Consider the following 14,942-nt stretch of genomic DNA (forward strand, 5'->3'; position numbering starts at 1 on the left):
TCACAAATATTATTCGTCGAAAAAACAGAAGCTAAAATGAAGAATTAAATTAAAATGTATTTATTATTCTTTACAATAAAAAAAATATATATTTGAACATTGATTTAAATTGTCAGGAAAGAAGAGGAAGGAATTTAAAAGGTAAAAAGATATATGTTTAAAAATCGTAAAACAATTTTTAAGGTTGTATTTTTTCTCTAAAATTAAGAAGCAAAATAAAAAAAATTATGCATTTATTTAAACAAAGTCTTTAAAATATTTTCTTGGATTTTTAAAATTCTATTTGAGTTTTGTCTCTCTTAGAATTAAAAATGTCGAGCAAAGCGAGACCAGCTTGCTAGTAAATAAATAACATTTAAAAAATAGAGGCAGCTCACTGGTAAGTGCTGCTATTTGAGCTATTTTTAGAAAAGGCCAGCGAGCTACTCATCTGGTCCTTACGGGCTACCTGGCGCCCGCGGGCACCGCGTTGGTGACCCCTGGTCTGTATATATATATATATAAATATATATTTATTCATGTATTCATTCAATACATAGGATTTTAGCAGGATCTACCCCGGTCTGCTGACATGCTAGCAGAGTAGTAGATTTAAAACAAAACAAAACACTTATAAATGTAAAGGACAATGTTTTATCAACTGACTGCAATAATGTAAATTTGTTTTAACTATTAAACGAACCAAAAATATGACTTATTTTATATTTGCAAAAACATTGGACACAGTGTGTTGTCAAGCTTATGAGATGCGATGCAAGTGTAAGCCACTGTGACGCTATTGTTCTTTTATTTTTATTTTTTTAAATGTCTAATGATAATGTCAATGAGGGATTTTTAATCACTGCTATGGTGAAATTATAACTAATATTGATACTGTTGTTGATAATATTCATTTTTGTTTTACTACTTTTGGTTTGTTCTGTGTCGTGTTTGTGTGTCCTCTCAATTGCTCTGTTTATTGCAGTTCTGAGTGTTGCTGGGTCAGGTTTGGTTTTGGAATTGGATTGGATTGGATTGTTATGGTATTGCTGTGTATTGGTTTTTTGGATTGATAAAAAAACAAACAAACAAAAAAAAAAAGAATTCCAAAAAACGATAAAAAAAAAAAGAGAATTGATTCTGTATTGCACAACATGAGAATCGCGATCCGTATTCGAATCGATTTTTTCCCACACCCCTAATATATATATATATATATATATATATATATATATATACATACATATATAAACACATAATATATATATAAACACACACACACACATATATATTTATGTTTATATACTACAGTATGTATATATGTGTGTGTGTTTATAGATATATAAATATGTGTCTATAGATAAATATATATGTTTGTGTTTATATATATAAACCATTTTTTATTACAAACCCTGTAATAAATCCTGGTACTTTCTGCAGTTGATTAAGTAGACATCCTCCAGCTACTACAAGAGGAAACACAGTGCATGGTACAGTGGCGAATATAAAGTACGTACCTTCCTCCTCCCATCTGCAGTGAATCAATATTGCCTTTGACAAAGTAAGAGTTATCGCCTGTCCAGCGGTACACCTGCAGACAAACACCATCAGGCATTGTGCACGTATACAAACCATAAACACTTGCACAAACCTTGATCTCAGGACAGAAGCTGTAGAGGAAGGTCTCGCCCGTGCCGTAGCAGTGCTCGCTCACTCTGAAGGGATGAGTGGCGAACGCCCCGAAGACCTGGAAGCAAAATTAAAATGACTACAAATTTATGTCATTTCCACAAAAACACAAATACGTAGTAAAACGCATACTTATCTCTGGTTTAGGTCTTTTGTCGTTAAAAATGCACACTTTTGCAAAAAATGCCATGATGTATCCTTCCTGCTTGTGTTAAAGACAATGTACACTTCATTGCACGTGTAAAATTCCTCTAAATTGATGATTAAATGCTCAAAGGAGCCATCATTGTATGTTTAGTACATCAAAATAAACATTTTATTAACTGAAGTGTATTGTCAACAAGTCAGCTTTTGCTGCTTTTCCAGGCTTCTGATTGGACCAAATGTGCATGACACAGGTGTATGCACTTGTATGTAAACAGAGATCGTTTTGAAACTACACTTGTGTGGATGGAGATAGTTTTAATATGCGTTTTGAAAATACCTGTGTTTGTGTGAACATGGTCTAAATCCAGTGGTCAGAGCGTGAATCCACAGACTTTTATCTACCTGGTTATCCAGGTCTTTGATGACCAGCAGCACTGGACTATCCACATCAGCAAGATTCCTATAGAGTGTCTTGAGGCTGGTGCCGTGCGTAACGGTGCTGTAGGCCAGTCTCCATGGGTAGCCTTGCACACGGGCCGGCAAGCGACAGGCCAGCTAGAACAGATTATCAGGCGGGTTAAAATAAGCAACCGTGCAGAACCGCTATCTCAAAGCAACCACTTTTTAATTTCAACTAGTTTTATGACAGAATATCTTCTCAAAGGACAATAACATAGAAAGTAAACTTAGCTCTACCTTTAAGTAGTCACAGTACATCTTACGAGCAGTGGCTGGACTTTGCTTGATGCTGGTCTAGCATGGAGATGTCAGGCACCTCTTTTTTCCTCCACTAACCTGGGTGTACACCGTGGACAAGTGTCAACACACCCTTAGCCTTCCTTGGCATGTGAGTGATTATGATTAACAACACCCTGTTGACTTCTCTGAGCCTTTTTAAATTGGGCTCATGTGATGCAGTCATTAGACTCTGTTACAAACGCGACAATGCGAAAGTCAAAGGAATTTAGCACAGACCTAAAAAAAATGAATCATTGACTTGAACAAGTCAGGAAATTAACTTGGAGCCATTTCAAAGCAGCTTAAGGTCCCAAAGGCAACCGTGCAGACAATTGTTCGTAAGTATAAAGTGCATAGCAGTTTTCTCACTGCCATGATCAAGAAAATCACGCAACCTATCACCTGCTGCTGAGAAAATTGGTCAGCATGATCAAGAGGCAACCGAGAACCGGCAAAAATCAGGTCTGCAATGAATTGGAACATGCTGGTGTCAGTGTCCACAGTCAAGCGTGTTTTGCATCGGCATGGACTGAGAGGTTACCACACAAAAAAGAAGCCCTTGCTCCAGAAGCGACGCCTAAAGACCTACTGAAACCCACTACTACCAAGCACGCAGTCTGATAATTTATATATCAATGATGAAATATTAACATTGCAATACATGCCAATACGGCCTTTTTAGTTTACTATTTTGCAATTTTAAATTTCCTGCGAGTTTCTTGTTGAAAAATCGCGGAAAGATGCGTACGCGTGATGTCACGGACTGTAAGGAAATATTTGCGCTGCACCAAACACGGCTAAAAGTCATCTCTGTTCATGGCGTAATTACACAGTATTTTGGACATCTGTGTTGCTGAATCTTTTGCAATTTGTTCATTTTATAATGGAGACTATAAAGAACAATGCTGTTGGTGGAAAGCGGTGGATTGCAGCTGTCTTTAGCACCGAGACACAGCCGGTGTTTTATTTGTTTGTTGTGAAGCTTTAACACAGAGTGGTCAAGCGAACATGTTTTCTCTACGTCAACCAGCATGTTTTTGAATGGGGAAATTGTGATATATATCTTACCGGAGAAATCATTGGATTATTCGTCGTCCTGCAGCAGCTGTTTAAAAGGCACCTGTGAGCTTGGCTCCTCGGCTTCTCTCTGAGACACTTCGTGTTCACCGCAGCCATCCGACCTCGAGGTATGTCTTTAAAATCTTTAAAATCTCACTAAAACACTATTAAAACAATAAGCAGATAAGAGATCTTTCAGAATTATCCTAGTAAATGTTTCTAATTACATCTGAAACGCTCAAACTGCTGCCGCCCGGAGCCGTTCCTTTTTTTTATTTATTCATTTTTTTTTCTAGTCCTTCACTATCAATATCCCAATTCACAAATCTTTCATCCTCACTCAAATTAATGGGGTAATTGTCGCTTTCTCGGTCCGAATTGTTCTTACTGCTGGTGGCTCTCATTAAAAACAAGCCCTGCAACTCGTGATGTCACGCGCACATACTTCCGGTAAAGGCAGGGATTTTCTATTAGCGACCAAAAGTTGCGAATTTTATCGTCGATGTTCTCTACTAAATCCTTTCAGCAAAAATATGGCAATATAGCGAAATGATCAAGTATGACACATAGAATGGACCTGCTATTCCCATTTAAAAAAGAACATCTCATTTCAGTAGGCCTTTAAGTGCCGTCTAAAGCTTGCTGCTGATCACATGGACAAAAGATAAGACCTGGAAGAAATTTCTGTGGTCAGATGAAATACCTGTTTGGAAGAGAACGGGTGAGGCCTTTAAACCCATGAACACCAATCCTACCGTCAAGAATGGTGGTGGTAGTATTATGCTCTGGGCCGGTTTTGCTGCCAATGGAAATGGTACTTTACAGAGAGTAAATGGGACAATGAAAAATGAGGATTACCTCCAAATTCTTCAAAACAACCTAAAATCATCAGCCCGAAGGTTAGGTCTAGGCCGCAGTTGGGTGTTCCAACAGGACAATGACCCCAAACACACGTCAAAAGTGGTAAAATAATGGCTAAATCAGGCTAGAATTTAGGTTTTAGAATGGCCTTCCCAAAGTCCTGACTTAAACCCCATTGAAAACATGTGGACAATGCTGAAGAAACAAGTCAATGTAAAAAAAAAAAACAAATTAAGCTGAACGGCACCAATTTTGTCAAGAGGAGTGGTCAACAATTCAACAAGAAGCTTGTGGATGGCTACCAAAAGTGCTTTTTTGCAGTGAAACTTGCCAAGGGACATGTAACCAAATATTACCATTGCTGTATGTATACTTTTGATTGACCCAGCAGATTTGGTCACATTATCAGTAGATATATAATACATTCATAAAATAACCAAACTTCATGAATGTTTTTTTTGACAAATAAGTATGTCCTCTCTGACCGTGGTAGAGGAATTTGCGGGTCCCAATGATCTTAAGAGCTACAGTTGTGATCAAAATTATTCAACCCCCACACAATTTTGGTGTTTTAGCAAGTTGGACATTTATTCCGTATTTTGTTTATAGTCATATCAAATAAAGATGTGTCAAATAGACAAATGCAACTTAAATTGTAACACTGTATTTTACAAAATACCAAAAAAGGACATTTTTCTTAATATCTCTGACAAAATTATTCAACCCCCTTGTTACATGCATCTTTAGTACTTAGTAGAACACCCTTTGGCAGTAATTACATCCTTCAAACGTGACACATAACCGGACACAAGCTTCTTGCAACCATCTACAGGTATTTTAGCCCATTCCTCTTGGGCAAAGGCCTCCAGTTCATTCATATTCATGGGCTTGCGTGCTGCAACTGCCTTCTTCAAGTCCCACCACAGGTTTTCTATAGGATTTAGGTCTGGCGACTGTGAAGGCCACTCCAAAGTCTTCCAGCCCTTCTTCTGCAACCACCCTGATGTTGATTTAGAGGTATGCTTGGAATCGTTGTCCTGTTGGAAGGTCCAACGTCTCCCAAGCCTCAGCTTCATCACTGACCTCATGACATTTGCAGCTAATATATCCTGGTAGGAAATAGAATTCATAACGCCTTGAACGTGCTGGAGATTCCCGGTACCTGAGGCAGAGAAACAGCCCCAGAGCATGATTGACCCCCCATTATGCTTAACAGTAGGCAATGTGTTCTTCTCTTTGTAAGCTTCATTTTTTCTCCTCCAAACATTACGTTGATTCATAGGCCCAAAGAGTTCCAGTTGTCGCATCACTCCGTAGAACAGTTTCCCAAAACCTTTGGGGTTTGTCCAGATGATTTTTGGCATACTGGAGTCTATTTTTCTTGTTCCTGGTAGTCAGAAGTGGGGTGCGCCTGAGAGTTCTGGCATGGAGGCCTTCATCTCGTAGTGCGCACCTTATTGTCTGGGACGAAACCTGCGTTCCCCCTTCTGCAATTTCTTGTTGTAGTTCCTCAGCTGTTACCCGGGGATTTTTCACCACTGTACGCTTCAAATACCGGACAGCAGTTGCACACAGCATCCTCTTTCTACCACGCCCAGGTAGTGTTTCCACTGTGTCTTTAGCTTTAAACTTGCGAATTATGCTCCCAACTGTGTCTCTTGGAATGTGTAATGTGTTTGCTATTTTCTTATATCCATATCCTTTCTTATGAAGAGAAATGACCTCCTCTCTTGACTTCTTTAAACACTCCCTGGACTTCACCATGTTGCAAATACACCATTGACCATCTACAAGAAGCTGAGCGTCACAGTCTTTTCAACCAGTTTAATTGTTGCTCATTATGGTTCTAATCACATCTACAGGTGTTTTCAACACCTGATTGAAAAGACCTTATTCAAATTCTGTTCTTAAGAGTTATGATCTTCAAGGGGTTGAATAATTTTGTCAATGAGATATTAAGAGAAATGACACTGTTTGGTATGTTACAAAATAAAATGTAATTCAAGTTGCATTTGTCTATTTAATGCATCTTTATTTGATATGACTATAAACAAAATACGGAATAAATGTCCAACTTGTTAAAACACCAAAATTGTGTGGGAATTGAATAATTTTGATCACAACTGTATGTTATCCAGGGGCTTCTATGACCCCTGGTAGGGTCTCCCAAGACAAACAGGTCTTAGGTGAGGGATCAGACAAAGAGCAGCTACAAGACTTCTATGGATATACAACAACAGAGACTCAGTTTTCCCTCGCCCGGACGCGGGTCACCGGGGCCCCCCTCTGGAACTAGGCCTGGAGTTGGGGCACGATGGCGCCTGGTGGCCGGGCCTGTTCCCATGGGGCCCGGCCGGGCACAGACCGAAGAGGCAACGTGGGTCACCCCTCCAATGGGCTCACCACCCATAGCAGGGGCCATAGAGGTTGGGTGCGTTGTGAGCTGGGCGGAAGCCGAAGGCCGGGCACTTGGCGGTCTGATCCACGGCTACATAAGCTAGCTCTTGGGACGTGGAACGTCACCTCACTGGGGGGAAGGAGCCTGAGCTAGTGCGCGAGGTAGAGAAGTTCCGACTGGATATAGTTGGACTCACCTCGATGCACAGCAAGGGCTCTGGAACCACTTCTCAAGAAGGAGTGGACTGGCGTTGCACGCGGTGAGAGGCGACGAGCTGGGGTAGCAATTCTTGTTTCCCCCCGGCTCAAAGCCTGTACGATGGAGTTCAACCCAGTGGACGAGAGGGTAGCCTCCCTTCGCCTTCAGGTGGGGGGGACAGGTCCTGACTGTTGTTTGTGCTTACGCACCAAACAGCAGTTCAGAGTACCCACCCTTTTTGGATACACTCGATGGAGTACTGGAAAGTGCTCCCCCGGGTGATTCCCTTGTCCTACTGGGGGACTTCAACACTCATGTTGGCAACGACAGTGAAACCTGGAGAGGTGTGATTGGGAAAAATGGCCGCCCGGATCTGAAGCAGAGTGGAGTTTTGTTATTGGACTTTTGTGCTCGTCACAGATTGTCCATAACAAACACCATGTTCAAACATAAGGGTGTCCATATGTGCACTTGGCACCAGGACACCCTAGGCCGCAGTTCCATGATCGACTTTGTAGTTGTGTCATTGGATTTGCGGCCTCATGTTTTGGACTCTCGGGTGAAGAGAGGGGCGGAGCTTTCTACCGATCACCACCTGGTGGTGAGTTGGCTGCGATGGTGGGGGAGGATGCCGGACACACCTGGCAGGCCCAAACGCATTGTGAGGGTCTGCTGGGAACGTCTGGCAGAGTCCCCTGTCAGAGATAATTTCAATTCCCACCTCCGGAAGAACTTTAAACATGTCACGAGAGAGGTGCTGGACATTGAGTCCGAGTGGACCGTGTTCCGCACCTCTATTGTCAAGGCGGCTGATTTGAGCTGTGGCCGCAAGGTAGTTGATGCCTGTCATGGTGGTAATCCTAGAACTCGTTGGTGGACACCAGCGGTGTGGGATGCAGTCAAGCTGAAGAAGGAGTCCTATCGGGTTCTTTTGGCTAATAGGACTCCGGAGGCAGTGGACAGGTATCGACAAGCCAAATTGTGTGGAGCTTCAGCGGTCGCAGAGGCAAAAACTCGGACATGGGAGGAGTTTGGGGAAGCCATGGAAAATGACTTCCGGACGGCTTTGAAGCGATTCTGGACCACCATCCGCCGCCTCAGGAAGGGGAAGCAGTGCACTGTCAACAACCGTGTATGGTGCGGATGTGTTCTGCTGACCTCGACTGCGGATGTTGTGGATCGGTGGGAGGAATACTTCGAAGACCTCCTCAATCCCACCAACACGTCTTCCTCTGAGGAAGCAGTGCCTGGAGAATCTGTGGTGGGCTCTCCTATTTCTGGGGCTGAGGTTGCTAAAAAGCTCCTCGGTGGCAAGGCCCCGGGGGTGGATGATATCCGCCCGGAGTTCCTTAAGGCTCCGGATGCTGTGGTGTGTCTTGGTTGACAAAACTCTGCAGCATCACGTGGACATCGGGGGCAGTACCTCTGGATTGGCAGATCGGGGTGGTGGTCCTTCTCTTTAAGAAGGGGACCCGGTGGGTGTGTTCCAACTATCGTGGGGATCACACTCTTCAGCCTTCCTGGTAAGGTTTATTCAGGTGTACTGGAGAGGAGGCTACGCCGGATAGTCGAACCTCGGATTCAGGAGGAACAGTGTGGTTTTTGTCCTGGTCGTGGAACTGTGGACCAGCTCTATACTCTCGGCAGGGTTCTTGAGGGTGCATGGGAGTTTGCCCAACCAGTCTACATGTGCTTTGTGGACTTGGAGAAGGCATTCGACTGTGTCCCTCGGGAAGTCCTGTGGGGAGTGCTCAGAGTATGGGGTACCGGACTGTCTGATTGTGGCGGTCCGCTCCCTGTACGATCAGTGTCAGAGCTTGGTCTGCATTGCGGGCAGTAAGTCGGACACGTTTCCAGTGAGGGTTGGACTGCGCCAAGGCTGTCCTTGGTCACCGATTCTGTTCTTTTATGGACAGAATTTCTAGGCGCAGTCAAGGCGTTGAGGGGTTCCGGTTTGGTGGCCGCGGGATTAGATCTCTGCTTTTTGCAGATGATGTGGTCCTGATAGCTTCATCTGGCCGGGATCTTCAGCTCTCACTGGATTGGTTCGCAGCAGAGTGTGAAGTGACCGGAATTAGAATCAGCACCTCCAAGTCCGTGTCAATGGTTCTCGCCCGGAAAAGGGTGGAATGCCATCTCCAGGTTGGGGAGGAGACCCTGCCCCAAGTGGAGGAGTTCAAGTACCTCGGAGTCTTGTTCACGAGCGAGGGAAGAGTGGATCGTGAGATCGACAGGTGGATCGGTGCAGCGTCTTCAGTAATGCGGACGCTGTATCGATCCGTTGTGGTTAAGAAGGAGCTGAGCCGGAAGGCAAAGCTCTCAATTTACCGGTCGATCTACGTTCCCATCCTCACCTATGGTCATGAGCTTTGGGTCATGACCGAAAGGACAAGATCACGGGTACAAGCGGCCGAAATGAGTTTCCCCCGCCGTGTGGCGGGGCTCTCCCTCAGAGATAGGGTGAGAAGCTGACCCGACCTCGGATAAACGGAAGATGGATGGATGGATGGAAAAGTATGTGATCCAATCACTCTATTAAAAAATAATAAGAGTTGTAGAAATAATTCGAAACTCAAGACAGCCATGACAATATGTTCTTTAACAAGTGAATGTAAACTTTTGACCACGACTGTATAACTCAGTTGTCTTCAGGTTTGGAGATGGTTGCGCATTTTGGCATCTATATTAACAACGAAGCAGTTCTCTTTAGGAACCGCTCTGCTTACTGCTGATCACTTCTCCCCTCACCTCCCAGGGGGTGATCAAGGGTGATGGGTCAAATGCAGAGAATAATCTTGCCACACCGAGTGTGTGTGTGTGTGTGACAATTATTGGTACTTCAACTTTAATTAGCAAGGGGAGGGGCTAAAAATGTCCCTAAAACATTGTTCATCCTACACATGCTCATCCTGTGTACACAACACAGTGAACTTGTGAAGGAAGAGTTCTATTCGGATTTAAACCGTACACTTTCAAAAGTCAACAAGTAACATAAGTTAGTTTTGCTAGGTGATTTCAATGGACGAGATGGAAGAAATACTTAAATGTGGATTGGCTACGTCGGCAAAGAGGATGAGCTTATGAATTTGAATTGCTTGCTGCTTCTTACAGAGTGCAAAGACCCTGAACTTATTATTACCAACACTCTGTTTCAACAGAAGAATACATTTAAAACATCCTGCATTTATGTTCAAATATTGGCATATGATCGACTGACTACGTGATTGTGAGCGATTGGTAATAGTTAGGATTTTTGCAATCCGCCTCCTTCCGGTCTCTAAAACTATACTGCCTGAATCACAATCTGGATTTTGACACTCTATAGGCACTATCGGCAGGATTTTCAGTGCAAGGCAGCAGCAAGTGACATGGTGAATCACAAGGCACCGTGGACCAGATTGTCCAAATGTGAATGTGCTGCTGAATTCATTTGCATCATTAGACAACTACATGATGGCATGAAGGCCACTGTACTGGCTGGAACAGGTTCTGAGAGTGATACAAGTGACATTACCACTGGAGTCAAACAAGGATGTGTAATTGCACCTGACGTACTTTGTTCTTGATCTACATATCTGTGATCCTCCATCTAGTCAAGGACAAGCTTCCTCATGGCAGCATGATCAGCATTATTTATATAATGGACAGGTAGTTGTTTCGCCTTAGCTTCGCTAAAAGCAAATACCAAGCTTTTTACAACCTCGGTAATGGAACTTTAGTATGGCGATGACTATGTAATATGCCCTCTTTCAGCTCACGACCTTTAGATCATCTTGTGTGTTTTCACCAAAGTCTATGACGTTCATTGAGCAAAGAGAGCACAGTACCAAGTCACATTCTTTGTGTGTTAAACATACTTGGCCAATCAAACTGATTCTGATTCTTTGAAACACTTAGCCTTGAACTAAATATCAAGAAAACCAAAATAATGTTCCCATCATACCCCAAGGCATCTGAATTTGAACCTCATTAGATCCATGTTTCAAAATGAACAATGCAGTGAACTTACAGTCTTTCCCATACTTTGGAAGCCACCTTTCAGAGAACGCCAGTATCAACACGGAAGTGAAGCATTGTCTCAGCAGTGGCGACTTTGCACGTCTCAGGAAACGAATATCCAAGGATAAGGGTACAGATACAAACTTGTATATAAAGCAATAATCTTCATCATCTCTACGCTGCTGTAAGGAAGCTTGACATGGATCACCTTACAGACACCACCTGATAAGTCTGGAGCAGTATAACCAACACTGTCTCCACAAGATTTCAGGCATTAGGCTCTTGGTGCAAGCCAAAGGTACGACTATTGAGACGTTATTATGCATGCCTATTCATCGGCTGCCCAAGAAACGTTTTAATTCCCAGTTTTACCTTAGTAAACTAAGTGTGAAATGTAAACTCAAGTGATGTGGCATTGATGTAGACATCTGAGAAAATACAGCTACAGATGCCATCACCCGCCATCACAAAGAATGTAAACCCCACAACGTTATCAGGAGAAGAGAGGGAAAAAAAGGAGTATGAAAGCAGAACTAGTTCATTTCTTCCATCCGAAATTACTGAATGCCCAGTAATACTCAACTTTAGTGATACCTGATGATGAAAAAGTATAGATTCACTGTCCACAGAAATTGACTTCAAAATAGCTGGCAGCAGGCCCCGAACGAGACAAGCGATAGAAAATGGATGGATTGGATGGATGGATGGATGGCAGCAGAAATGATCATGGACTGGGGAGCTTTGGTTCACTGAAGGGAAACACCAAGTCCAACATGTACTGTGATGTTCCGAAGAAAGACAAGTCTTATGTTTTGAGTCATTTTTGGTGGATAGTAAATCCATGCAGCTATACAAATTGTACACGGAGTACTAGTCATATCCAAGTTTTATTTTAACATTTGTGAGATATGGTACCTCACATTTTTCTTCACCTGGGGCAAACAGTACCTTCTCAATTTGTGCGTCCTGCAGCAGACTGCTGGCATCGCTTAGTAAGGGCAGTAGGCTGTCCACACACAGCTCTGCATCACAGCTGCCGAAACTCTGCCTCCGTTTGGCCTCGTCGATTGTGATGATCTGAAAAAACAACAGGGCATGTATAGAAAAATGTCTTGATATAATCTTAGAATTTGCATTATTGGCCGTGGTGTGTATGTTATTTTAACAAAGGCTTAAACAATGGTAAACAAACAGTATTTGTGTTATCAGTTATTAGTATCAACAATTTAGCTTTTTCTTGTTAAAGTATGGCTTTTTGTTTTATTTTTCAATTCTTGCTGTTTTTTGAAGGGGCTATTTATTTTCTCAAGATGCACATTTTGGGTCGTTATTCTTCAAAATATTTTACATGTAAAGTTGCAATATATTCATTCATATTCTATGTATTCCTCAGAAAACATGGTTTGTGACATCAGGCCATTTGCATCTTTTTCAATAATTTAAAAAAATTGCAGTTTTTGTATCACTTTTCCACGAGTTCTATACTGGCGGTATAGTATACCTCGGTTGGGAGAGTGGCCGTGCCAGCAACTTGAGGGTTCCAGGTTCGATCCCCACTTCCGCCATCCTAGACACTGCCATTGTGTCCTTGGGCAAGCCACTTTACCCACCTGCTCCCAGTGCCACCCACACTGGTTTAAATGTAACTTAGATATTGGGTTTCACTATGTAAAGCGCTTTGAGTCACTAGAGAAGAAGCACTATATAAATATAATTCACTTCACTTCACTAATGGGGTCAAAAATAATCCCAAGCATTTCCTATGACATTTTCTATGAACCTTTAATTCTTAGCAACTCTGGCTGTCCCACTTACACGCCTGATGTCATCTCTCACAGCTGTTACAACTTTGACTGTGACATCTGATGTCTCCAGTCTCACAACCCAGGAGTTCATTTTTACACAGCAACATTAAATGTAAGTATTATCTCCATTTATAAACTTTTTTTTTGACAGATTATAATGTGTGATCAAATATGTGATCAAATTAGCCTACTTTGTTGTCAGCTAACAGCATTGTATTTAGGTAGGTAAACACAGTATCCTGTTAGCTAACACATGATTGATAGTTTTCTGTGCGTTTCAAACATTGTCCTTTCTAATGTTTTTTTTAAATTTATGTACAATTACATGGCTGCTAGGAGGCCAGATAGGATCCCTGTGGACCTTGCTTGGCAAATAATCCAGGACGGATGGGATGAAGAGCCCATCGGGGGAATTGACTGAGGATCTGACATTTCAGATGTAGAGAACCCAGACTATTGTCCCCCAAATGAACAAGACCAGTCAGACACAGAAAAGTCCTCTGAAGAGGAAGTGGAAATTGTGTCCAACAGAATGGGCCGCAGGCCACATTTTTCTTAGAAGTCGGCCAGGGCACGCACCTGGGTTTGGTACTGTCTCCCAAATAGATGCATGAATGCTGTCCATGTCTGATAATATTAATAGAAGAGGCGCTCACATGCACAAACATGGAGGAATAAAGAGTAGCCACAGACAGGGGAAGAGTAGAGAATGTAACCAAACATCATAGTAGGAAGTGAGTAAACTGGAATGTACCAGTTTGTGGGTTTTTTGAGAGTCCTCTGCATAACCTTGTACAAACCCCATTTCCTTATGAATTGGGAAAGTGTTACATGTAAATATAAACGGAATACAATGATTTGCAAATCCTTTTCAACCCATATTCAGTTGAATGCACTACAAAGACAAGATACTTGATGTTCAAACTCAAACTATTTTTTTTTGCAAATAATAATTAACTTAGAATTTCTTGGCATCGACACGTGCCAAAGTAGTTGGGAAAGGGCATGTTCACCACTGTGTTACATCACCTTTGCTTTGAAAAACACTCAATACACGTTTTGGGAACTGAGGAAACTAATTGTTGAAGCTTTGAAAGTGGAATTCGTTCTCATTCTTGTTTTATGCAGAGCTTCAGGCGTTCAACAGTCCGGGGTCCACAGTTTCCAAATATAATTTGAAATTTGGACTCGTCAGACCACAGATTACTTTTCCACTTTGCATCAGTCCATCTTAGTTGAGGTCGGGCTCAGCGAAGCCAGTGGCGTTCCTTGGTGTTGTTGATGAATGGGTTTTATTTTGCATAGCAGAGTTTTAACTTGCACTTACAGATGTAGCGACCAACTGTAGTCACTAACAGCGGTTTTATGAGGGGTTCCTGAGCACATGTGGTGATATCGTTTACACACTGATGTCTGTTTTTGATGCAGTACCGCCTGAGGGTTCAAAGGTCCGTAATATCATTGCTTAAGTGTAGTGATTTCTCCAGATTCTCTGAACCTTTTGATGATTTTACGGACCGTAGATGGTAAAATCCCTAAATTCCTTGCAATAGCTCATTGAGAAATGTTGTTCTAAAACTGTTTGACAATTTGCTTACAAATTGGTGACCCCTCGCCCCATCCTTGTCTGTGAATTACTTAGCATTTAATGGAAGCTGCTTTTATACCTAATCATGGCACCCACCTGTTCCCAATTAGTCTGCACACCTGTGGGATGTTCCAAATAAGTGTTTGATGAGTATTTCTCTACTTTTTCAGTATTTATTGCCCCATTTCCGAACTTCTTTGTCACGTGTTGCTGGCATCAAATTCTAAAGTTAACTTCTTTGTCACGTGTTGCTGGCATCAAATTCTAAAGTTAATGATTATTTACAACAACAAAAAAGTTTATCAGTTTGAACATAAATTATGTTGTCTTTGTAGCATATTCAACTAAATATAGGTTGAAAATGATTTGCAAATCATTGTATTCCGTTTATATTTACATTCAACCCAATTTCCCAACTCATATGGAAACGGGGTTTGTACAAGGCCACTGTGATTTTTGTGAGTCCTACACAGAACTATGT

At 42.1% G+C, this 14,942-nt stretch overlaps 1 protein-coding gene across 6 annotated transcripts in view; it reads right to left on the reverse strand.

Annotated features, from left to right (window-relative positions):
* The window catches only part of LOC133552904 (nuclear receptor coactivator 7), a 50,617-nt gene that overhangs the window by 2,865 nt on the left and 32,810 nt on the right, over positions 1-14,942 (reverse strand). For 5 of the 6 annotated variants that reach the window (XM_061900487.1, XM_061900488.1, XM_061900489.1 and 2 more), the window contains 4 exons: positions 12,017-12,145; positions 2,218-2,370; positions 1,631-1,726; positions 1,497-1,570 (listed from right to left, as the gene is read on the reverse strand). In XM_061900487.1, the coding sequence (XP_061756471.1) occupies positions 1,497-1,570; positions 1,631-1,726; positions 2,218-2,370; positions 12,017-12,145 (452 nt within the window). Of the gene's footprint in view, positions 1-1,496; positions 1,571-1,630; positions 1,727-1,800; positions 1,874-2,217; positions 2,371-12,016; positions 12,146-14,942 lie in introns of all 6 variants that reach the window. The other variant, XR_009806790.1, reaches the window with a different exon arrangement.

Source organism: Nerophis ophidion, linkage group LG05 (assembly GCF_033978795.1).
Source record: "Nerophis ophidion isolate RoL-2023_Sa linkage group LG05, RoL_Noph_v1.0, whole genome shotgun sequence".
In the NCBI taxonomy this organism is placed as follows: domain Eukaryota; kingdom Metazoa; phylum Chordata; class Actinopteri; order Syngnathiformes; family Syngnathidae; genus Nerophis; species Nerophis ophidion.